The sequence below is a fragment of the Mus caroli genome, unplaced genomic scaffold (genome assembly GCF_978045245.1).
Source record: "Mus caroli unplaced genomic scaffold, Mus_caroli_1 scaffold_14, whole genome shotgun sequence".
NCBI lineage: Eukaryota > Metazoa > Chordata > Mammalia > Rodentia > Muridae > Mus > Mus caroli.
The window spans coordinates 38970143-38995932 of record NW_028227269.1 but is presented as its reverse complement, the minus strand read 5'-3'; the positions used below and the strand labels follow the sequence as shown (position 1 = coordinate 38995932).

Here is a 25790-nt window from a genome sequence, read left to right as displayed (position 1 = left end):
TCAATGAAACAAAAAAAAATGGTTCTTAATGAAAAGGGGGACATAATGACAGACACCAAAGAAATCCAGAGAACCACAGGGCAAACTTTTAAAAACCCGTACTTCATAAAATTGAAACAAATCTTTTTTTAAAAAAGGATAATTTTCTACATAGATACCACTTACCAAAATTAAATCAGGATGAGATAAACAATTTGAACAGATGGATAAACCCTAGTGAAATAAAGCAGTCATTAAAAATCACCCCCAACTCTAAAAAAAAAAAAAAAAAAAAAAAAAAGGCAAAAGGCCAGGGCCAGAGTTAGCATAGAATTCTACTACACATTCAAAGAAGAGTTAACACTAATACTTCTCAAATAATGCCACAACAAAAACAGAAGGAACATTGCCAAATTCATGTTGAGGTCCACAGTCACCCTGATATCCAAACCACACAAAGGTTCAACCAAAAGAGAAAATTACAAAAACATTTTCATTATAGATGCGAAGATACTCAATAAAATACTTGCATATCAAATCCAAGAACACATCAGAAAGACCATCCACCACAGTCAAGTAGGCTTCCTCCCAGAAATGCAGGCTTGGTGCATCACATGAAAACCAGGAAAAATGTAACCCACTATCTAAACAAACTGAAAGAAAAACCAATACGATCATTTCATAAGATGCAGAAAAGGCCTTTGACAAAATCCAGTACTCTTTCATGATAAAAGTTCTGGAGAGAACAGGGATACAAGGGGCATACCTAAACATAATAAATGCAGTTTACAGCAAGCCTACAGCCAGCATCAACTTAAATGGAGACAAACAAAGCAATTCCACTAACATCAGAAACAAGAGAAGGTTGTCCACTTTTTTCATACCTACTCAATATAGAACAGTAAGGCAATTGGGGGAGATCAATGGGATAAAACTTTAAAAGAAGAAGTCAAGAGAATATGATAATATACAAAAGTGACCAGGAAAGTCATACAGTTGATTAACACTTTGAGCAAAGCAGCTGGATACACAATGAACTCACACACACACACACACACACACACACACACACACACACACACAATAAAATAAAATAAAATAAAAATCAGTAGCCCTCCTACATGCAAACAAGGAATTACCTGAGGAAGAAATCAGGAAAACACACTTTTATAATAGTTTCAAACAATATAAAATATCTTGAGGTAACTGTAACCAAGCAAGTGAAAGGATTGTATGATAACAAATTCAGGAGTCTTTGAAGAAAGAAATTGGAGAAGATATAGGAAGATGGAAAAGATCTCCCATGTTCATAGATTGGTAGGATTAACACAATTAAAAACAGCCATCATATCAAAACCAATGTACAGAGTCAATCAACCCTCATCAAAATTCCACACAATTCTTCACAGATCTTGAAATGCTCATTCTCAATTTCACATGCAAACACGAAAACCCAAGGTAGCAAACCCTGAACTAATAAACTAACAGTGGAAGGTCCCATCCTTCCCAATCTCAAGTTATACTAGAAAGCTATAGTAATAAAAACAGCATGGCACTGTCATAAAAACAGACATGTTGATCAATCAAATTGAACCAAAGACCCAGACATAAACCTCCACACATGAATACCCAATTTTTATAAAAGAAACCTGAAATATACACTGGGAAAAAGACAGCAGCTTCAACAGATAGTGCCTGTTAACTGGATGTCTGTATGCAAATAGATTCATACCTATCACCCTCTACAAAACTCAACTCCAAATGGGGCAAAGACCTAAACATAAAACCAGATACACTGAACCTGATAGAAGAGAAAATGGCAATAGCCTTGAACACTTTGGCACAGACAAAGACTTTCTAAACAGTACACCAACAATGCAGAGATCAACAATTAATAAATGGGACCTCATGAAACTGAAAGTTTCTATAAGGCAAAGAACAACATCATTTGGATAAAGCAGCAGCATCCAGAATGGGAAACAGTTTTCACCAATTCCACATCTGATAGAGAGCTAATGTCCAAAATAATGAAAACCAACTCAAGAAATGATATCATAAAACCAAATAACTCTATTTAACAATAGGGTGTAGGTTCACACAGAGAATTCTCAATAGAGGAAGTTCAAATGACTGAGAATCATTTTAAAGAAATGTTCAATATCCTTAGCTATCAGGGAAATGCAAATGAAAACTACTTTGAGATTCCATCCTATACCTGCCAGAATGGCTAAGATCAATAATACAAGTGACACCTCATGGTAGTGAGGATTTGGAGCAAGAAGAATACCCTTCCATTGATGATGGGAGGGAAAACTATTACAGGCACCATTCAAATCAGTATGATGGTTCCTCAGAAAGATTCAAATCTATCTACCTCAAGATCCATTCTTAGCCATATACCCAAATGATGCTTTATCCCACCACAGGGAGACTTGCTCAACAGTGTTCACTGCTGCACTATTCATAATAGCCAGAAATTAGAGGAAGCAACCTAGATGCCCCTCAATAGAAGAATGGATTAAGAAAATGTGGTACACTTACACAGTGAGCTCAGCAACTTAAAAAAAAAATGACATCATGAAATCTGTAGGCAAATGGGTGGAAATAGAAAAAAAAAATCATCCTGACTTATGTAACCCAGACCCAGAAAGACAAATATGGCATGCATTCCCTTATATCTGGGTATTAGTCAATCAGTAAATGATAACCAAGTTACAATCCATAGACCCAGAGTGGTAAGGCATAGAAAAGGGGACTGGAGTTAGGGGTTGAGAGGGGGGTTACAATGGATCTCCTTGGGGAAAAAGAATAGATTTTATGGGTGCACTGGAGTCATAGAGTGGGGAAGAGAATGGGAGGGTCACGTAGGAAGGGGGAGAGTTGATGGGATTAAGGGAGGGAATGAGGGGAAAAGAGAGCTACAAGCGAATAACATATGAGGACAGTATTGAAGCCTAGTGCAGTGGGAATTTTTGTATAGTACACGAAAACAATCCGAATGAAATCTTCAAATAATGGGAGAGACAGAATCACTACTGGCCATTTCTTATCATCACAGGAAGCTTCCAGAGCTGGGACCAGGTTTCATCTTTTTGAGCTGTTGATTAACAGGGTCCCATGGAAATTCCAAACAACCCAGATTGTTGCCAATAGGACAATAAGTTGTTCTCCACAGAGATCAAGGTCACATGGCTGAAGAGTGGTACCCACACAACTCATTGAACATGGAGAGGTCAGGCTGGTTCACCTCCATGTACTAGTGCCTATAACATGAAAAGGTACTCTGTAGGCAAATAAATAAATAAATAAATAAATAAAAGTAAGCTCCTATCCAACCAGAAAACCTTTGTCCTGCCTGCAAATTATGCTGGTGCAATGGTGGCATAAACCTTGTAGAAGTCACTAGCTGATTTAAGGCCCATTCCATGAGATAGAACCCATACCTGACATTGCTTGGTTGACTAAGAACCAGAGTCTAAATAGCCCAGAGACCTTGAGTAAGACCTTTCTGGTCTTAAAAAAAAAACACACAATAACAATAAAATGATTCCTAATTATATTCTATTATACTCATGGATTGGTGCTTTATTCAAGGCATCATCATAGACACTTTCTCCTGCAGCAGATAGGCACAAATACGGAGAACAACAGCAAGACATTATGTAGAGAGAGAAAGAGACCTTGGAACACACAACTCTAAATGAGATATCTCTATCAAATCCTTCCCCAGAGCTCAGGGAACCTTACAGAAGAGAAGGCAGAAGGAGCTGGAGAGACAGAGGGGATGGAGGACACAAGGAGAACAAGACCCTGTAAGTCAACTGAACAAATCATATGAGCTAACAGGGACAGAAGCACCATGCACAGGGCCTAGAGGAGTCTACATCAGATCCTCTGCAAAAGTACTATAGTGTTCAATTAGTTCTCTTATGGGACTCCTGAGTGTGTGAATGAGGGAAGCTCAGATTTCCGGGCCTTCTCTTGGGACTTTGTAATTTTTTCTGTTGGTTTGTCTTGTCCAACTTTGATATGATGCTTTTTGTTCTATCTTAGCATATTTAATTTTGTTGTTATAACATAGAAGCCTGTTTTTTTTATTTTTTCTAATGAGAGATAGAAAACGAATAGATCTGCATAGGAGAGGAGATGGGGAGGAGTTGGGAGGAGTAGAAGGAGGGGAAACTCTTTTTAGATTATATTGTATTTGAAAAGAATCCATGTTTAATAAAAGGCAAAATAAAGAAATAGGGAATGTTTAACAAAGAAAATGGTAATTAGCAAAAGCAAAAGGAATTATGGGTTTAAAAGTTATCATTTCACATCTCTACTGTAACCATCTATCTGGGTAAAGTACTGTCATTTAATACTCATACTCAACAAGAGGATTATTGATGAGGAACTGGGTGTTCTCAGAGTACAATGCAGTGAACTTGAAGACACGCATGATACCTACAACACACTCTTACCAATGGCATCCCGTGTCTGCATTGAATAATAGGCTAAAGAGTGTGGAAGGGAAGCAGTGAAGCCCCTCTACTGAGGCACCTTCTGAAGGATGTGTGGCTCCATGTCTTTGCATGAGTGTTGTCTAACAGTGGACTGTTTAATTTAACACAACACTCAGGAGCTAGAAAGCCTGAAGTGACCTTGACTTTGGGCAAGGCTGACCAGTCCAAATATTGTTTGAGAACTGATATGTTACTTATTTCTAGACAAAACTTTAATGTAGAAAGAAGAAAGTTTCCAGAGGAAGTGGGAAGAAAAAAAAGAGGGAGAAGACAGTGAACAAAATCCAAATACATTATATACATGTAGTAGATTGTGAAAGAATAAATAATAAAAAATAGTCTAGTGATTGGAAAAAAATTTAACCACAAAAGTAGACTTAAAATAACTATGCATCACCTATTACCATTTGTCTAACAAATCCATATATCAAAACATCTAAATGGATACATGCTGAGAGGCTAGCAGATGGTAACATAGAATTATGATATTTTTTGTTTTATTTGATTTGCATACTATTTTTGTAGAGACAATGGTGGTCTTAAATTAAAACATTGTGAAAACATTTTAAAATATACAGAACTGGTAGCCTGGAGTAGACAATGCAGTGACAGTAACAAGAGAGCCAGCCTCCAGCAAGGCAGAGGATGAGCACTGATCTGCAAGGTTGTCTTCTGACCCCCATATGTAAACCATGACACAGGTGCATCCCCACATGCAAACATCACACACACACACACACACACACACACACACACACACACACAAATAAATATATTTAAAAAGCTAGATGCTGGAAAGATGGCTACGTGCTTATGAGCATGATTGCCATTCCAGAGAACCCCAGTCGTGTTCCCAGTACCCATATCAGGTGTCTCATAACTGCCTGTGGCTCCAGCTCCAGAGGATCTGATACCTTCTTCTTGCCTCTGAAGGTGCCAGCATGCACACATAATACATACACACATAAACACACATACATACATACACACACACACTTGAATAATTAAAATATTTTTAACATACTCATATGAACTACACTCTATATTTTTTCAAATATTATGCCAGTGTCTTGATAACAGGCAATAGTTAAACTGCAGAACTCTTGTACTCGAGACCAGTTTGTGAGATACAAAAAACATAGATTTTTTAAAATAAGTCCTTAGCAAAAACCTCTCTAGTGAGTTGAGAAACAGTGTCAGAATATCACAGGGTGTTCTTGCCAGAAATTGCTTTGAAACACAAGTACTGGCATCAATATAATAAACAGTTCACCATTCTCTCCTTCTGTCACATTTCCAAATGGTTTCTTTTGTTTCTTCAAGATATATCACATAGAACAAAGACTCCAGAAAATATGCACAGTTTAAAGAAAATTATAAAGTAAATACTTCAAATATTTTCCTTAGAAAACTGTTTAGGCAAGAGAATGTTCTGGCCTCTTGCATATCTGCTTCCCCCCTGATCCTCATCAGAACATGGGACACATTAAGTCATGAACCCAAACTCAATCCATTCTTTAAGTGTACCTGGGCTAGAAACATGCTCTGATCTCCCATCTCCAGCCTGTCATGTCCTTTGTACATCTATGTAATTTTCTATGTGATGAACACTCACTTCAGCTATTCCCAGGCCTCTTTCTGAGGAAATTCTCATCATACAGAACCATCTTTTAATACAGCTTCCATCCCTTAACTAATTGGCTCGTGGATTATTCTGTCAGCATCTTGGGATTCCTGTTATTGTCATGATGCTGACTACAGACATATGGCTCTGGACAGATGGTTGTGCTCTGGCTCTACAGGATACCATGAAGAGTCTACTTGTGGGCCAGCCATAATGGCCAAGTTAGTTCCACCAATCCTGCTTAGCTTCACCTTCCCGCCAGCCCAGGACACTAAAACCTTCGCATCCAAAGTATGAGACATGGTATCTGAATAGCTTCCTATAGCTAAACTGTGTCATCCTCATATATAAAACATAACCATGAGCAGGAGCAACATCATGAGCACAAAAGGTATTTTAAGATATTCTTTTAAGAATAGAACAGAGAAAAAGAGACAGAAAGACAGATAGTATATTCTACCCATCATCTAAGTAAGTTTAAAAGCTTATAACTCTTGGTAGTAATTTAATAAAATACAAAGAAATTCTTATCACATACCTTTTATTGTTCAAGGCTTTCTCATGCATAATTAATACATAGTAGAGATACTGCACATTTGAAAACTTAGGCAACACTTATAAGTATTTATTGGGCACTGCTCCACACTTCATATATACATTTTCCTTCATAACAATCCCATGATATAGAATATTGTGGCTGAAGCACTTATATGATTTGCCTAATGTTGCGATCTTACTTAGTGTCAGCATCAGGATAGTAACAAGGCTTGTTTTCATAACTATGTAACACTGCCTTTCCCCACTATTCTTTTAAATCAGTTTTAAATTTTGTGGAAACAAAACTGAGCTTCACATTGCATTCTCGATTAAATTCAGACTGTCAAGTTAGAGAGAAAAAATTACTCTCTCCAAAAGCTTAAGGAATGGCAGACAAAATGACACAGGGCCCCAAGAGGAGTGTGTAACTAAAATGATCTCATGAGACGTAAGACTCGAGTCTTACAGTGAAATTGCTAGTCTACATCTTGAAACACGGGGAACAAAAGAAATTGTGGGACTTGGCTGTTAGGCAGGACAAGCAGACAAGAGCAGAGGGAGCATGGCACACGAGCCAGGAGCAGAACAAAAGACTTTCATTTGATGGCAGGGACTCTAGGAGAGAAATGGAATTTGATGGTAGACATAAATAGGAAAATTGTTCTAGAAGGTAGGTGGTAAGAGAGGGGCACAGGAAAGCAAGGATTTTTAGCCCAAAAGGCTACACACTCTCCTGCTAGGAAATGCAGCACTCAAGAGTTCACTCACCAGAGAGAGTACTCAGTGGTAAGTTCTCTTCTAGAATGCATGAAATATCCAGACATTGCTCAGCCAGGTATGAGAAAGGCCCACACTGAGAGAGAGTTGTGTAACCAGAGTATGAACAGAAGACAGCAAACAGGAAGCACCAGGCACCACTTTAGAAAAGGCTGAGAGTGGGAGAGACTATGAAGTGTGGTTGGCACTGCTGGTTATGGACCGGGAAATAGCAGGCACACCAGAGTCAGAGCTTAGAGGTTCTATGGCTACAAATATGAGTAGTGCACTGTAGTCAGGGGGCTGGCTTGTTGGTATGGAAAAGGTTAGTTGTACCCTAAACGACACAACATAGGGAGGTACAGATTCTTTGCATTCTGGGAAACCCCAGACTCTGGGATTTGGCAGAAGTAATATCTTCCTCATCAAACCCAGTATAGGAATGGAGCAAGACAGTGTGGACATAAGAACAAGAGTTCACTGTTCTCAGTAGGGAACATGTGCTGTCATGGGACCTACAAGCATAGCCAATGTATTACCCGTGCTCTGATGGACACCTGAGGGTAGATTAGCCCAGAGGGAGCGCAGTACATGGGCCTGTAGCAGAACAAAAGCCTTTCATTTGATGGCAAGGACTCAAGGTGAGAAACAGGATTTGGTTGCAGAGATAAATAGAAAAACCTTCTTTTAGAAGGTAGGCTGTTCATAGGGGCACACAGCAGCGAGAATTTTTAGCCCAAATGGCTACACACTCTCCTACTAATCAATGCAAAGTTCAGAGGAACTGAATGCAAGAATGCAGGGAAGAATTGTCTCAACTCCTTTAGATTCCTGAGTCTGCTGCTGGATTGGGGGAACAAAAGCATGTTGCTAGCCAAGTAAAAGATAATTTGCTTTAATAGTCTGCAATCAACATAGGTCATCTTAAAATGCATTAATGTATTCCATATTAGAGATAAGAATTACCTTTTTGACCACATTTGGGCCTAAAGTCAGATCTTATGAGAGATGGGCTCCTTTGTACACTTACAGAAGTACTTGAAGTAGCACAGGTAGCCTTGATCATTGAGACTACACCTCTTGCATGCAGTCATTGGAAATCAATTGGGATAGAGGTTGTAAACAGGGCACTATGTATTGGGCTACCTGCTGACTATAGCCAAAAATACATGGCTGAGAACCACAGTGGTCAGTCCTGACAGTCTTCCATAACAGTAGCATCCAGAAGCATGCTAGATTTGAGGTGGGGAGATCCACATGTATCATTTATTCATAGAAATCATGCCAGTGAATTCCCAGCCTGCTAATCAAATACAGGATCCACAGCTTAGGACTGTAGAGAACTGAACTGAAAGTACAGAAAGTGAGAGCATTAACTTGAAATTCTATACTAGCTAATGAAAACCAGATTTAAATAATTTTTAATGACAAAGTATATTTGGGGAAGTTTTCAACAGGGACAGTCACTGCTAATATCATTACTAAATACTGATTAAATTCATAATATTTGCCCATACTTCATTTCAGAATTAAAAATACAACCAGGAACCGGGTACTAACCAGGAAAGGGGCACTGGCCTTGTTTTGAAGGCCTCACACACCAGACCACTGCAGTCATGTGTTTTAGACGTAGGTCTAAGCTTATGTCAAAGCTTAAAGACCACTGAATACCAGTTCTCTTGGGGGTAGGGAAGGCTTTCTAGAAAGGGGAGTATTTAAGCTCAATCATAATCAGAAGAGAGTTACTAAGCAGGCAAGAGGGTAAAGAAACAGTACAGAGGGAGGGCAGTGATGGGAGGCATGTGAGTGAGTCACCGGCGGACTGCTAAATACCACGTGGGGTCTGGAATGGAGCAGGAATAGCCAGATGACATTAGTGGAAAATTTACTGTGTAAAACAAAACAACTCACCCCCCCCCAAAAAAAAAACCCTTTACCCTAACAAAATTTTATCCCTTAGATATATTTACTCTTAATATGCCTTCACTAATGTAAATAGCTATAATGTAAGAAGACTTGGGAGAAGAACTTATGGGTTGTCTTAGTCAGGGTTTCTATCCCTGCACAAACATCACGACCAAGAAGCAAGTAGGGGAGGAAAGGGTTTATTCAGTTTACACTTCCTACACTGCTGATCATCAGCAAAGGAAGTCAGGATTGAAACTCAAGCAGGTCAGGAAGCAGGAGCCGATGCTGAGGCCATGGAGGGATGTTTCTTACTGGCTTGCTTCCCCTGGCTTGCTTAGCCTGCTCTCCTATAGAACCCAAAACTACCAGCCCAGGGATAGCATCACCCACAAGGGGCCTTTCCCCACTTGATCACTAATTGAGAAAATACCCCAAGCTGGATCTCATGGAGGCACTTTCCCAACTGAAGTTCCTTTCTCTGTGATAACTCCAGCTTGTGTCAAGTTGACACACAAAACCAGCCCGTACATGGGTATATTACAGTTCTGTGAATCTAAAACAACCACTAAAAAAAGACAAGTGTATGTATCATATGTCTGATCCATGAGATTTTTCAACATGAAAAGCCCAGAGATCTTAAATAAGAAGATCTCAGTACCTGGGCAGGCAGAGTCAAGCATGAGTGTAATAATTTGCTACTCAAGATGCTGAAGCAAGAAGACTGCTTTCAGGGGCCAACCTAAGGCAACTTAGCAAGACCCTTTCCAAATATACCAGGGGAAAGTTCGTGGTATAGCTCACTGGTATAGAGCCCCGCTACCACCATCCTCAGGGTCTTTAGCCTGTGGCTAAACAGAAGCAACATGGTGGAAGCTCATGTGAATGGTGAATGGTGGCATCATGAACCACTGATGGGACTGAGCAGTGGAGAGAGTGGGTGACAACCCGTTTCTACATGAGATAGGAACAGAAGAGGAAACCTGTACCTATTAAAGAAAGAAGAAAAATGCTGACTGGATAGCTAGACATGGAACCAGTTATAGATGCAGGAGGAAGAGAGAACACTGGAAGAAGTCCTGGGGGCAGGAAGTTGAACTGGCTTTGGAGAGAAGGCACCTTCCCTCATCCCTGAGACAGGAAGTAGGAAGAAAGAGAGGAGTGTACATAAGGGTCAAGTCAGGAGGCAGGGAGGAAGCACAGGAAGTTTCTATTTCCCCTAGAAGGCAGAAAAGACTCCTGGAGCGAGGTGATGGTAGGCCTTCACCAGCAAAAGGAGGATTTTTGAGAAAAACTGCATCTGCCTTCTGAGTGCTGGAATTAAAGATTATACTGCCATGCCTGGTCTCTAACCTTATTCGAAAGGGTGCTATTTTTAGTCCTTTTCCCCTTTTCTAAAGCTAGAAGATGTGCAGCCAGTAACTATGCCCTGCTCTTGATGGCGATCATCAGTAGGAACCACTGGTACCTTATGCACGATGAGCTCGTGTGTGCCATCTGGGAGAGTCCTTCCATCTTCTTGCATCAGGGGCACGAAAGAGAAACCGAACAACTTCTTTTCTCCTTTCTCCTTTGCTGTAAGGAGAGGAACGGCTTGCTTACTAGAAGTACACAACTGATATACAACAAGCAGAGCATCAACAAAGATAGCCCCGTGCCCTGCACGTGCCTGGTCCTCACACACGGGGGAACAGCTTCTGTGGTAGACACCTTTTCTGAATGCTGTACGCGGGCTTCCGAAACTTTAGGTTACATTCTCTGCCCAATTGTCTTCATAGGACTCGAGAGCTGAAATTATGTTCTAGACAATGCATGGACTGCTTTCTGCCCTCATCTCTTCCCCAGTCCCTCAGCACTTAGCTTCCCGTTTTGTTTGTTTATCAAAAGGGATCTGGGATATGGTAAGGTCTCAACAAATAATGTTTAATGGAGGAAGAATGGATGTGAGGAGCCAAGCTTTGTCAGTGGGCCTCTGAAGAGAACTTTCAAGCTCTGCCCTGGTCAGTGCATGAGGACAGAGCTGCTGTAGAGCTGTTTCCCTAGCTTTGGCCAAGGCTCCTGGGGGGAAAAACCCTACAAATTGTAAGCTGCCATTTACTTTGGGCTGACTATAGTGTCCTGCAAGTAGGAAGTGAGGTGGGGACTTTTCAGACACCAGACACCTGATTAAGGACAACCTTGGTGCAGAGAATCCTGGCTGTCATTTATAGGAAAGGAAATAGAGACCAAGGACTGGAAGCAGCTTGCTCTAGGACTTTCAAGGCATCTCAGTCCTCCTAGCAGGGCTGCTTTTCTCCCCAAATAGAGCAAGGGTTAAGGCTTTCAGTTCACATGCATTCTCCCCTGGTATGTGCATATGTGAGTAGTCACTGAGGCTCCAGGCAGGAGCCTGTGATAGCGGTAGTGTGGTTCTTTCCCATAAGCTTGGCATTGGATCATAATCTTTGATAACAACAGCTCAGCTCTGGAACCCAGTGAGACCTGCACTAAGTTAGATGTTCAGGAAATCTCGACCATTACTCAAGGGCTTTAGTTGTGTACTCTTCCCTAACAACTGCCCTCACCACTTGATGGAGGGGGGTAGCGCCCCTAACAAGAGGACATCCCGGGATATGTGAACTCACTAAATGTGTGCTTCAAAGGAAGAGGACTTCCTTTCCAAATGATTGATACCCAGTCTAGAGAGAAGGTGGGAAAAGACTAACATTTCTAAAAGCGATCAAAGTTACAGCAGAAGCATTAAGAACCAGGTTTCCCCACAACAGTGCAGCAACTCATGATCCACAAAGCTGTAGTTTGTAATATGCAATTAAAAACAAAGAGAATCGAGAGTCTACAGCAAGTACAATTAACAAAGACAAGAAACAAAGCCAATAGGCTTTTCAAATTAACCATGCATCATAAAATAAGACATTGATGGTTTAAGAGCATGGCCACTGTCCTAGGCTATCAGTGAGTTGAATGGACTGTTGAAGACATCCGCCCAGTATGACATCCTTTTGCTAACACAATACCTGAAGTTCGTGGACGTTTCCTCCTAACTCTCCAGGTACTTCCCCATTCCCCTAACCACACTTCTCATTTTTCTAGCCCTAGCCCATGGAAACTACTGAGCATTTTATTAGCTCCCTAGTTTTGCCTATTCTAAACTGCTGCACAGCTGAAGTCACACAGCACGAGGCCTCTTCAGACTGGCTTTGTTCACTGTGGTGTTCATTTAAGGCTCTGTTGTGTACTGGCACAGATTGATGGCTCATTCATTTTTATTTTTGAAACTGAAATAATTTTCCCCCCTTCCCTCCTCACCCCTTGTCCCTCCCACATACTCGGTACTGGATAACCACCTGGGGGCTCTTCCCTTGGGAAGACTTTCCCCTGCTCTCGGCATTCCTTAGTTGTCTATAATTCTTTATCTAGGGCCCCACTCGACTTACTTCTCCCTTGTTAGGCATATCTATTGGTGTGATAAAGACATCTCATTTAGCACTGAGAGCTCCAGAGTCTCTACACACTGTCCAGTTGGGGATTTCTTCTTACCCACAATCCGCTGCGAATAGAAGCTTTGGAAAACTGTTGGATAATGCTCAACTGAGTCCCAGCCTAGTGTGGCTGCTTTGGATTACTAGTAGAAAGTGCTTTGGATTACAAGTTCTGTGAGTGGGTAAAGCCACAAAGGACTGGAGATGGGCTATAAGCAATGGGTGAAAGGGGCTACCAGGAAGAAGTAGGGGATCCTGTTTGTATACCAAGAGGCTTAGTCCCTAAGGAATTAAGAAAAATATTTTAAAATTAAAATGACCTTCAGATTATCAGTTTTTCTTTTCATGGATCTGTTCCTGAGTATAAAGTCATTGCCAAAATCATGGTTATCTAAATTTTCTTCTATGTTACCTTCTGGGACTTTTATAGTTTGATATTTTACATTTATACCTATAAGTCAATTTGAGTTAATTTTTTAAAAGAATATATGGTCTGTAGCTAGATTAAATTTTAGCTAAGGATGAGCTGATATACCAGTACAATGTACCTCTATGGACTTGACTTTGCTTCTTTGTCAAAGATCTTTTGTCTATCTATATCTATTTCCATCTATATCTGGGTTCTCCATTCTGTACTACTGATACTTTTTCTAGTCCTTCATACTAGACAAAGTGTGTTGATTTCTGTATTTTTTCTAGAACTTGATGAATAGTCTAGTAGGACCTTGAACTCCTTATTCTAGCATCTCTACTCACTGAGTGCTGGAATTAGAGGCTTGTGCCACCATCTGCTATATATTGTACCAGGTACTGAACTTGGGGCTTTGTGCTTTCTAGGCAAGCACTCTACCAAAGGAGATACACCCCAACCCAGTGTACTTTATGGCGAGTTGTAAAGTCATGCAATGTCATTCCTCCAACTTTGTTTATCTTCCATTTTATATTGACTATGCTGGATCTTTGGCTTTTTCATATCAACTTCAGAATCTGTTTTATTTTACTCATTAAGAAATGTGCTGAGATTTTTTTTTTTTAAACTAGGATCACATTGGACCTACAGATTTAGTTAGGACATCTTGATAATACCGAATTGTTCCACCCACAGACATGATTCCATTGCAGAAGTTCTTAAATGGTTTATCTCTATTTGTTGTTTTCCTTTCCTTCTCTCCTTCTCATGCTTAAACTCAAATTTATCACTACAAATCCACCCACAGTGCTTGTCAGGTCCAGTGATTTCTAGGATCTCAAATCGAATATTAATTTCTCTGTCTTCATCTTACATATCTCTCACTGAAACACTGATCTTTCTTTAGACTCTTGGATTCCTTGATTGTCCTTCAACCTTCTGGTGCGTCCTTCTTAATGTCCTTGGGCAGCTCTTCATTCTCCAGCTGTAAATGTGCCCTAGAGCTCCATTCTTGGACTTCCCTCTGCTATCAAACTTACTACTCAGGCATTTTACCCAGTCTCTTGACTTTAAAATTATCAAAATGGATGTTGTGCTTGAGATAGAATACGCTGGATCACACCAGCTGGAAACAGACATCTTTGCCTAAGCCAACATTCCATAAAGTCATATGAGTGCTTAAAAGTTGGAACAAAAATAGCATGGGAATTATCAAATGTTACAGATCAGAGCTAGTCCTGCTCCTGATACTGCTTATTAAATATTTACAGCAGAACAATAACCCACATGCAAGTTTTCAACTCAGACTTTGGGATGTGTAGTAGATGTCAAATCTCTAACATGGAAAGTTTGGTGTCTGCCACCCACCCTGCAGCAGATGGTCCCTGTTGTCTTCCTACTTGATTAAATGAACATTTCATTCTCAAGATCAAATACTGGGTCATCCTTGGTGTTTTCCTTTCTTCTACATCTAATCTATGAGTGATCTATAGAAACAGATCAAATTGCTATCACCTTACTCTCTTATTTATTTCAAGAACTGCAAAGACCCCCCCAACCCCACCCCACCCAGGGCCAACCAGTCTTCCTATTCCCAGCTGGCCTATCTGTAGTCTATTATCTATACAGTAGCCAGAGCCTCCCTCAAAATCAGCTCTCCTCCTCAAACAAAATTCACAGGCATTACCAGAACACAAAAGCCAATATAAGGCCTTGTTCCCTTGTTACAGCTCCAGTCTCTAAGTATTCCTTGAAAATACAAAGCATTTCTCAACCTCATGCCCTCTTTATTTACTGTTCTTGCCTGGGATTTTCTTCCCTGGGATATCTCATGGCTCAGTTCTTTTAGCTTCTTCTTGTTACATCTCCTCATTAGAGCTCTTCTTCCCGACTATCCCATGTAAATCAGCAGTGTAGCATCATGACTTTCTAGTCCTCCCCATCTTCTTGGTTCTATGCACCATTTGGTACACAGCAGCCCACCCTAGTATGCAGGGTGCATGTCCCAAGACTCCTAGTGGCTGCCTGAACTATACAGAGTATTAAACTTATAAATCGATCAGATTTCCCTATCCATATAGACCCCTGGTAATCTTCATAAATTAGGATGGTAAGATACTAAGAACAGAGATATTATCAACTTCCATATGAGATTTTCTTTTCCTTACTAAGTTTAGAATTTCCACCTTTCTTTTCACATAGAAGTAACTTATTGCTTCTTTTTGACATATTGAGACACTAGTATCACTATTCTTCCATTTGGGGACTAGCGGTAAGTACAATAAAGCTCAAATGAACACAAGCACTGGGATATCTCAGTAGCTGCAGGGATATTGCAGACAGCTTAGCATACAGGCAGGTACTGTACACAGCACAGATAAGAAACAATTCTATCTCAATTCATATCTCAAGTTGGACAAAGTGTTGTCTGAGCAAGATTTCTCTGAGTTACTGAAATGGGGTGTAACTTAAAATGTTGGAATGGTTTATTCTGGAATTTTCTACTTAGTATTTGATCAGAAGTAACTGACAGCACAGGAAACAAGCCTTCAGATAAGGGGTGACCACAGTTTCTTATGCATTTATTGTTCATCTATCTGCTCTCCCTCTCTCAGTAAATACTCTGTAAGAGGAGGAACCTTGCTCTGGGATGTGCTCCTAGCACCCAGTAAAGTGGTTGGCACCCAGTAGGTGTTCAATTTTATGACTAAATCAGTCATGTTATATGAGCAAGTACTATCACTTACACAGGAATATTTGAACTCCATGTGATAAAGATGATTACACTGGGCATTTACATTTGGTGGGACTGTGGGGATTTTTTTTTTTTCTTTTTCTTGTGGCTAGTTCTTCTGAATTAAAATAACAACAGCAAAAACTGAACAAAACTGTGAACGATGTTTTAGGTACAAGGCTGGGAGTGCAGAAACCAAACAGATTTTATCTAAACACACCCTTTGCTCCTCTGTTCTGCTCTCCACATCGTGCACTGTTGTGTTTTCTCCTCTTCACTTTCCCTTTAGTTCCCTCTACTTTCTTCTTATTTTGGAACTAAAGCCAATGACAACTCCAAGTAAGAAGAAAGCCTGGCAGACAGAACAGTCCAGCAGCACCGCCCCACGTCCGTACCCCTCATGTCCTTTCCCTGGGACTCCCCCGGGAATTTAGAACAGTAAGAGTTGTACCTCCATCTCCCTGCACATTTTGTTTTGTTTTGCTTTTTTGAGACAGGGTTTCTCTGTAGATCTCTGGCCATCATAGGACTAGCTCTGTAGATCAGGCTGGCCCACTCATATAGAGATCTGCCAACCTCTGCCACCTGAGTGCTGATATTAAAGGCATTCAGCACCACCCCCTAGCTCTTCTGCATTGTTAAACACCCCTATAAATCCAATTTACTGAGATGATTTAGCCAATTCTGAAAAAAAAATGCCATATCTCTGATGATAGACACAGTCCCTCCACCTGAAGTTCGGGGGAAGTACATACTGCACCTCTAACAATGTGATTCTTCTGTGTTGCTTGCTTGATATTCATTCTTCTCCTAGAGCAAGATTCTCTAGAACCTTGCCAATCACTCCTCAGGTAAGTGCTGACACGTCAGAGGCACAGAAGTGTCAGAAAACCCCTAGTCTAGAGCTGGAGGGGGCAGAAAACCAGTTTGGAAAGATAGAAAGGGAGCAAACAGATTGAAATAAGACTGAAGATATGACTAGTAATGTCCACAAGGACAAGCTTATTCTTGTCTTCAGCTGCTTAAATCTGGGAAATGAGATAATTACTTTATCTCATATCAGCATCATCTAGAACTGCCCAATGATGTAGGCATACAGAAATCAGCACAAACCTAAGCTTCACCGATGCTTTCCTGGTAGCTTCACATACCCAGAAAATTCCAAGGGGGCTTCCCAGAGCTGAGTCAGCTCCCTGGTAATACCAGGTCAGGATTGCCGAAGCCCACCAGACAAGCTGTGTCTCCTGCTTCTGTTCAAATATTCTAGGTTGGAAGCGACGAGCCACCAAATTACAGTGAATCCCTGGACTTCCTGTGTTTTCTTTCATGTCTTTGCTTTCATAGCTTCTCTAGGAGTCAGTCCCCTCACTTCAGGGCCCCCACTGCTTGCCTTCTTTCCTCCTTTGTCACCTTTTCTATAGATCTACCCACAGTAAGTACAGAACCCACCCCAAGCCCACAAAGCCTCAGGGTCCACACCCATACTTACTGGAACAATGCCGGAACTCAAAGCGGATGTGGGAGCCCCTGAATTTATCCACAGGAATAGGAAGTTTCAGCAGCTCTGACCACCTGGGACTGTTGTTATGATAAAGCACAAAGGAGTGGTACTCACTAGCTGGTGGCTCTCCAGAGCCAAAGGAGATAAAATCCTAATGAAGAAACATGTAAGTTAGAGTCAGGTTCATTTAGACTCTTCCACAACAGGCAGAGCATTCACTGCTGATCGCCTGCTCACAAACATCTTCCCAAGAGACATTACCTATCTTTTCTGTTCTTTTTCTGCCTTTGCTCTACCTAGTGAGGAGGAGACCAGTTCCATTCTGAACCTGGTTCTCCATGGCTTGTTATTCTAAGTATGGGATGTGATATAAGAATTCAACTCATGAAAACCACATTCCCAGCCCACTCAGGAGGCTCTTCCATGATCCAGGGGTGACTGTGACAGTCCAGTGCAACTTTTGGGACAGTGGTTCTCAACATGTGGGTGGCAGGACCCCTTCACAGGAGTTGCTTTAAGACCATCACAAAACACAGATATTTTACATTATGATGTAGTAATGAAGATAATTTTATGGTTGGGAGTCACCACAATATGAGGGATTGTATTAAAGGGTCACAACATTAGGAAGGTTGAGAACCAGTGCTTTAGAAGAACAGGCACACACACTGTGAAACTAGCTGTGTTCAGAGAAAACACTTCTTCCAGAAGAGGGTCTGTTATTGTTTCCCCAAGTGTCAAGTACTGCCAAACTCTACTTTAGCTAAAAAAATAAAAATAAATAAAAATAAAAAACTAAACATGGTAGGCTTTTGTAGTAGTTGCTGTTTGTTTGTTTTTCGAGACAGGGTTTCTGTGTGCAGCCTTGGCTGTTGGAATTCACTCTGTAGATCAGGCTGACCTCGTACTCAGATCTGCTTATCTCTGCTTCCCAAGTGCTGGGATTAAAGGCCTGAGCCAGCAAGCTAAATAGTTTTTATTTGTTTGTTTCTTTTATTCTGCTTGGCTTTTTTTTTCTTGTTGTTGTTGTTTTGTTTTTCCCCAATTGCCAGAACAAAAAAAAAGTAAGAAAAAAATTAAATGATACTAAAATACTGTATTTAAGGAATGACTATTGTAATAAAATTATTGGTATACATAGTCAGGAAAGTGAAAACACCGTTTCCATTTATATATATAGCATGTTCCATGTGTGTGTGTGTATATATATATATATATATAATGTGAGTGTTCTGTTTAAATGTATGACTGTATGAGAGGAGAGCATCAGATGGTTGTGAGCCACCATGTGGGTGCTGGGAATTGAACTCAGGACCTCTGAGTGCTTTTAACCAGTGAGCCATCTCTCTGGCCCCTTAATGAACTTTTTAAAAAGAAAATAAAAAGCCTACATAGAGTTAGAAAAGAAAACACTGGCAACTGAGAAGTTAAATGATCACAGGTAGAGATGAAGCCAAGCAAGGGTTGTCAGACCAATGGCTGTCCAGAATGAACTTACCTTTAAGGGCTGACCATTACTGTCTACAATAAACATTGTAACTTCCACATTTCTGGCCACACTCTTGCCTCCTTTCTCAAATTCCCCCCTTTCTACGGTGATATATAAATCATTCCTCATTTCACCTGTTGAAAAATGAAACCAAGAGCATGTTACATATATTAGGACATGTAATATTCTACCAAGAGAAATGTTAGTTTGTAAAAACACATGGTTATTGTTACATCACACATATAAAAGTCTCAAGGCATTTACGCTTTTATAAAACAGTCTCTACCCTGGCTGCTTATCAACACTGGAGGAGGATACAGGCTGGGCTCTGGGACTCTGGTGCTGCAGTGCAGCAAATGGGCATTCAGGAGACAAATGAGGTGGCTGAGGACGAGGGAGCTGTCTCACCGTTTCCCAATATTTCCTTCATTTCATTTATGAGGTGTGACTAAAAATGACAGCCTAGTGGTGATAGCTCTCCGAAGCCTGTATAATTATTTTATAGTCATGTGGCTCCTTAGAGGAAAGAAAGACCTAAACAGAATGCAATGGCAGGACCTGCAAAGAGAAGAATTACAGCAGAAAACTTTTTCCAAGACTCATGGACAAGAATGACCTCACTGCTGGAAGAGTCCAGATTATTGCATGGGAACAGATGTGGCATACTCAGCCGCACAAACTCAGTGTGCTATTTCACACCATGCAGATTATACCATACTATAAAACAAATGAGAAAGAGCCTAGATTCAAACCACGTCAAGATATACAAAAATCACCTGTATGTTTACCTTGGTGATGTATACAACTTTGGTTGTTTTATAATATTGCCCCTTTCTTATTACTCCAGGAAACAAAAACTAAAGCCAACTAGAAAACTTAGAAGAAAAGGACTGGGAGTAAAGTTAGTAGGCAAATCACAAGAACTAGAGAGTGACGGGAAGGGCCGGCATCTCAGCTTATTTAACAGAACTTTCAAACAAACAAATTAACAAATTTCCTACAAGGAATCAAATCACTAGAAGGAAAAATAATCACACACACACACACATCTGCAGCTGGGAACTTTGTAAAATTTCCTGGTTAAAGCTGTTAAAAGAAGCTGCCCAGTTCTCCAAAACCAGGGGGTAGACAATATGTCCAGTTACCTTCTTCCACAGACATTTGCTTACAGTGATCCCCTTGCTGACAGGACACAGATAGGCATAAAAAAGATGAACTGTGTAAGGTCAAAGAAGCATCATCCCTTAACTTCCCTTTCAAAGAGTACATACAGCACATCTTAGAGGAACAGTTGATAGAGAGGTCTCCTGAATTTTAGACTTCTCATACAGCTCATGAAAGACAACTTCAGAAAACAATGAGCTTACCAATTCTGGAGAAAAGCAATGCATTTCAACACAGTTAAGATTATATATAGACATGTGGGGTGGCACATATCTTTAATCAAAGCACTTGGATCCACGGAAGCAGGTAGATCTCTAAGAGTTTAAGACCAACCTTGTTCTACAAAGCAAGTTCTAGGCCAGCCAAGGCTCCTTAGTAGGATTATATTGTTACCCCTCCCTGAAAAATTATATTTTATCAAAGTTTTTGGTTTAACTGCTTCCACACTTTTCAATTTCTAGACAGGGGATCAAAAGTTTCACAAGTTTACGAGCTCTTTCACAACTGATCTCATTACAACGAAGATGGTTCCAGGGACCCTCACATATACCAAAATGCACAAATGCTCAACTTCCTTACACAAACCAATATAATTATTTGTGTAGAACTGATATACATCTTTTAGCATGTTTGAATTCATGTTACTTCTATCCAATACAATGTTCATAGTTCCAGTGTTGCATTGTTTAGAGAAAAATAATTAGAAAGAAAAAGTTTGTCCATATTGAATGTTTTCAATTCTAAGATCACTGAATCTGATGAATGGTTAAATTTAAATAGTAATATATAAAGTGAGACTACAAAGTATATATGTATTTATATACTTATATGTATACATATATACACATAAAGTATATATGTATATATGTGTATATATTCTTTACATACAATCACTCCTTTAGTGATATTTAGTTTAGAAATTCCATCACAAAGTCTACAACAAATAAGCCATTTTTTTTTGTCTGAATGAAAATCTTGATACAAAGTCTAGTGTGGACTGCACATATTTGTTCAGTGAGCTGTATGGAAGGCTATTTTTGACAACACTTTTCTTACTAACAGGTCTGGCAAATAAGATAACAATATTTAAACCAAGATACTTTAAAGATTTTAGCTAACAATTTTCTTGCTTCATGGCATAAGTAACACGCCTCAGAGACTATAAGCCACATGCTGATTGGCAGGAGATCTAGCCACAGGGCTTTTTACCTTGAGAATTTCTCATAGAGAGTGATTAATCTTTCCAATACACAAAAGGATTCACTATCATGACAACGTTTTCAGACTCGGTGTGTTTTTTCTCCTCTAGTGGAAATGCAGACATTCCATCTTCAGCAAGGCAAAAGCGATGAGGGAGGTTTGAAAGGTGTGTTCTAATGTCTGTAGGGTAGGCTCAAATCCTGGAAGGCCAGGGGATGCACTGCTAGTAACATACTGTTCTCTCTCCGCTCTTCGCAAAGCTCTGTGGGTATTTCCTATGTGTAGATACTCTATCCTAGACCCAGCGCATGCCACACTGAACAGAGCAGAAGCTCCATATTGATTGAGTGAGGTCTTTGTGTCCATGTTGTATGTGGTGAATCCATGTGTGCAACTGTGTGTGCATGCATGGAAGCCAGTCATAGGTATCACCCTCCACCTCACTTTGTGATTGGGTGTCCACTGAATGCAGAGCTTGTATTTTAGCTAGCATGACCTCACAGCAAGCCCTCCTGTCTCACTACCCCTAAGCTGGAGATACAGGTGCATGCTACCAAGCCCGTGCTAGGGATCTGGATTTAGTTTCTTATGCTTCTAAGGAAAGCAAGCATTGGACCCACAGAGTCATCTCCCTGATCCTCACGAGTCAGATTTTTAATAATTGTAAAATGGGAAGTATGTTACCAGTGGTTAGTGTTGTAGATCTCAAGGAGATGAAAACGAGAGACAGTACTCACTGGAGACAGAGGAGTGATAATTTTATCATGCTAGCAAAAGAGGCCCTGACGAGAAGAACAAAGTAGAGTGGTGTATTTCAACAAAAGAGCAAGGTAATAAAAGATGTTAGATCCTCAAGTCAATTCTCAAAGACAACTGAACTCATGATATCTGGATTCTTCTTTTCCTTTACTACAAAAGAAATACTTGAATTCAAATATGCCTAAGGCCTTTAGGGTCATAGACAAGCAGAATAAGGACCTCAAGGCCTTCTACCTCCATTAGTCTGTGAACTAAGTCTAGAGTGGACAATATAAACCCCTGGGACTCTAGTTTCTGTGTTATAAAAATAGTAGGGAAATAAAGGCAGAGGTGAAGAGAAGAAAGGCATTAGACAGCATACTTTAAAACTTCAATTTCACATTATTAATTATTATTATTAATAGTAGCAGTAGTAGTATCATTAGTTGGGAGGGGTCGTGCCATGATGCACATGTGGAGTTCAGAGGACAATCTTTCTGTCTTTCTGTCTTTCTACCTTTACATGGATTATAAGGGTGAAATTCAGGTTATTAGTCTTTATGTAAGCACTGTTCCCTCCTGGGCCATCTTGCTGGCCCCTACAATACCTTTGTTATAATGGTGTTTCTATGACTTATAAAGGAACTTCTAGAATAGAGTACATCCATACTTTAGCAGATCAAGCCGGTCAAAAGTCCTGCATGGAAGGGGACTTCACTCTGTTGTATTGGAGGAACTGTTTGCAAGTTAATGGCTGTTGAGAGAGGAAGGGTCACTTTCCTTTGTGGCTGTGGCTCCTGATAGGCTGTTCATGCCCCAGTGGATGACCTTGCCCCCACGTGTATATGGGCAGCATGAACTGGATCAAGGGTTTATTAATCAAAACTAAAAATAAAAACAGAAATGAAGTTGGAAGGTGAGCAGGGTAGAGACACTACAGGGAGTAAGAGGAAAGTAGTAGGAGAGATGTGATCAATATACATTATAGAAATGTTTAACACTTTGAAAGAACAAATACCACTATTTTTTTTTTAAAAAGGAAAAACCTTATACACACGCTTTAATATTCTGCTCCTAAACTGTTCCCATGCCTGTGACACCCTCCTCCCAACTTTTGCAAATCCTTTAGATTAAATGAGATTCCACTGCAGAACTAACACTTGATGAGAAGACAGCTTCTTCTGGTGGCATTCTACATATGCCTCTCTCCAGGAATTTTGCAACTTGCTATGTTCCAATACCACAAGGTGCCACATTTTGCCAAAATATGCAGAATGAGAAAGTTGAAACAAGTGCTAATTAAAATCAATGTACTTGAAGACTCTGGAGAAAACTAATGAGCCCAACTGGTGTTAGAAAAGCATCTTGGGTAATTAAAAGACAAGCTGTAAAGTATGAAACGGAGTCACAGTGCCAGTGTGAGCAGCTATGTTTGTAACAGTGTTTATTAAGACCTCACATCTTTCGGATTAATTGCTTTCTCTTCTCTATAGCAAGCCCACTGGCCTGTGCACACCTACAGAGTTCTCAAAATATTGTAGGTAAGAAAAGGGTAAGGACACATTAGTGGGAACAAAGCACTTCGGTGGATGAAGTCAATAGGATAATTGATCATTTGAAGAAAATGAGCAAGATCTCTGTCAGAGGATTCACTCCTGGGTCCTCTATGCTGTCCTGGATTTGCTCTGGACACAGACATAAAATGCATGACAGCTCTATCATGTATAGTGCTTTCGCAGGGCCAGCCCAGCTCTTTATCTGAACATTTAAAGTTTATGGAATTAGAGAAAAGCTGTCCCTCTGTTAAGAAGAAAAAATATGCAAATGACCTAGAATTTTCTTTCTTTCTTTCTTTTAATTTAATTTAATTTAATTTAATTTTTTTGAGACAAGATCTCACTGTATAGCCTTGGCTGATCTGTAACTATATAGACCAGGCTGACCTCAGACTCACAGAGATTCACCTGCCTCTGTCTCCTCCCAAGGGCTCATATTAAAAGTGTGTGGCCCTATGGAAAAATTTGAAAATCCTAACACACCTCTAGGGTCTCAAACACTTAGGTCTTAGCAGTTTTAGATATGGCTATTCCTCTACAGTAGTAGTTCCAGCAGCATGAACAACAGCAGCTCATGTTACTAAATGGCTGCTATGAGTTGGCTTCTTCATAAAGCTCTTGAATGTCTACCTAGATCTTGCCTTGCATTCAGAGGAAGGCACTAACCATTCCATTTGATAGATGAAACTGACGTGTAGAGATTAAGATGTGTATGTAAAGTGCTACTGGTAACTCTCTGAATAAAGAATTCAGCTGCTGTCACCACAGGACACTTGACCAAGGAATTGCTCAGGCCAATCTTGAAATATTAATGTCAATCCCTGGGTCTGGTCTGACCTGTGGCTGGAAGGAAATCCTCCATCTCTCTCTAGTCACTGACATCTTCTGACTGAAAGTATACCATCTCTCCATGTGACTAGGGGTTCATATCCAACATAAGTGATGGCTCTAATGTGACCAAGAATCTTTGTGACTCCAACCAAAGCATAGTGAACTTTAGTTAAATTTGGAAAACACTTTTACAATATTAGGCAGACCCTGAATTTGTGATCCTTCCTTCCTCAGGTCTCAAGTACCTGGGATGAGAGGCATGAGGGATCTTGACCAAGTGTAATACATTTTTAAGTAAGATTAAATCATGTCATACTAATTTCTATTCATCTAATCTATTTTCTCCCAAACGAGGATTACTGTAGGATTCATTCTATCTGACCCATGCGCTTCTTTACCAGTAAGTAGCAAAACATAATGCCAATATTTAAAAGAATGAAATTCCTTTTTTTTTAAAGAAACACTATGGAAACATTTATTCTATTATTATCCTAGACCTATAAATCACCAAGTTATTTGGAAAATAAATGTAAATAAATCTTAAGTTCAATATCAAAATTAGTCTCTAGATCTCAGTGCCCTTGTCCTCCTAACACCTTGGCAGTTACACTTAATTCTCTTTAGAATTAGAATTTCTGAAAGATTTACAGAAAGCCCCAGAAAGTGTTAATGATGTTTTCTCTAGCAAAACTTGACAGTTTAACCAATCACTCTGTGGGAGCTCGTCTCCAGGGAACAGGACATAAGCCAAGAAGATGAAGTCAAGGGATCATGATAAAGACAATGACAGATTCACCTACAATATAAACCTAGAGTAAGAAGAAGTGAGCGCTTAAGGGGTGTGCAGAGGGGAAGAGCCAGCCTCTTATGACCTACCAGACACATCAAGAGAGCTGTTCCAAGACGTCTTGTGGAACCCAGACCTTCCTCATACTCCAGATGGCCTGGGCCTGGTTTGCATGGGGTCTGTTAAGACATTTAGGGCCAGGCTGTCCAATATAGTAACTGTTTCCATGTGGCAACTGAGCAATTGAACTGTGACTTGGCTATAGAGAGAAAGATACATCAAAGTCCAGTACTCAGCAGCTTGCAAAGACTGAGACTGGAAAACAGTGTGAATAACTCATTAGAAAATTTTCATGTGGATTACCTACCAAGATAATATTTTGGGATGCACTGAGCTAAATAACATATGCTGCTAAAATTAATTTTACCACTTCTTATTTCTTCTTAAGCAGTGGCTACTCATTATTTGAAATTACATTTGGGCTCACCCTACATTTTTGTGGAGAGCAGTGATTTAAATATTTTGCTGTCATAGAGATCTTTCACTTTCTTTGTTGGAGTTACACCAAGGTATTTTATATTATTTGTGGCTAT

At 40.1% G+C, this 25790-nt stretch overlaps 1 protein-coding gene across 7 annotated transcripts in view; it reads right to left on the bottom strand.

The window, feature by feature from the left end:
- Window positions 1-25790, bottom strand: part of Dock4 (dedicator of cytokinesis 4) — a 408217-nt gene that overhangs the window by 124042 nt on the left and 258385 nt on the right. For all 7 annotated transcript variants that reach the window (XM_029484743.1, XM_029484744.2, XM_029484748.1 and 4 more), the window contains exons 14-16: window positions 18931-19055; window positions 17421-17583; window positions 10778-10884 (exon numbers count right to left, since the gene is read on the bottom strand). In XM_029484743.1, the coding sequence (XP_029340603.1) occupies window positions 10778-10884; window positions 17421-17583; window positions 18931-19055 (395 nt within the window). The remainder of the gene's footprint in view (window positions 1-10777; window positions 10885-17420; window positions 17584-18930; window positions 19056-25790) is intronic.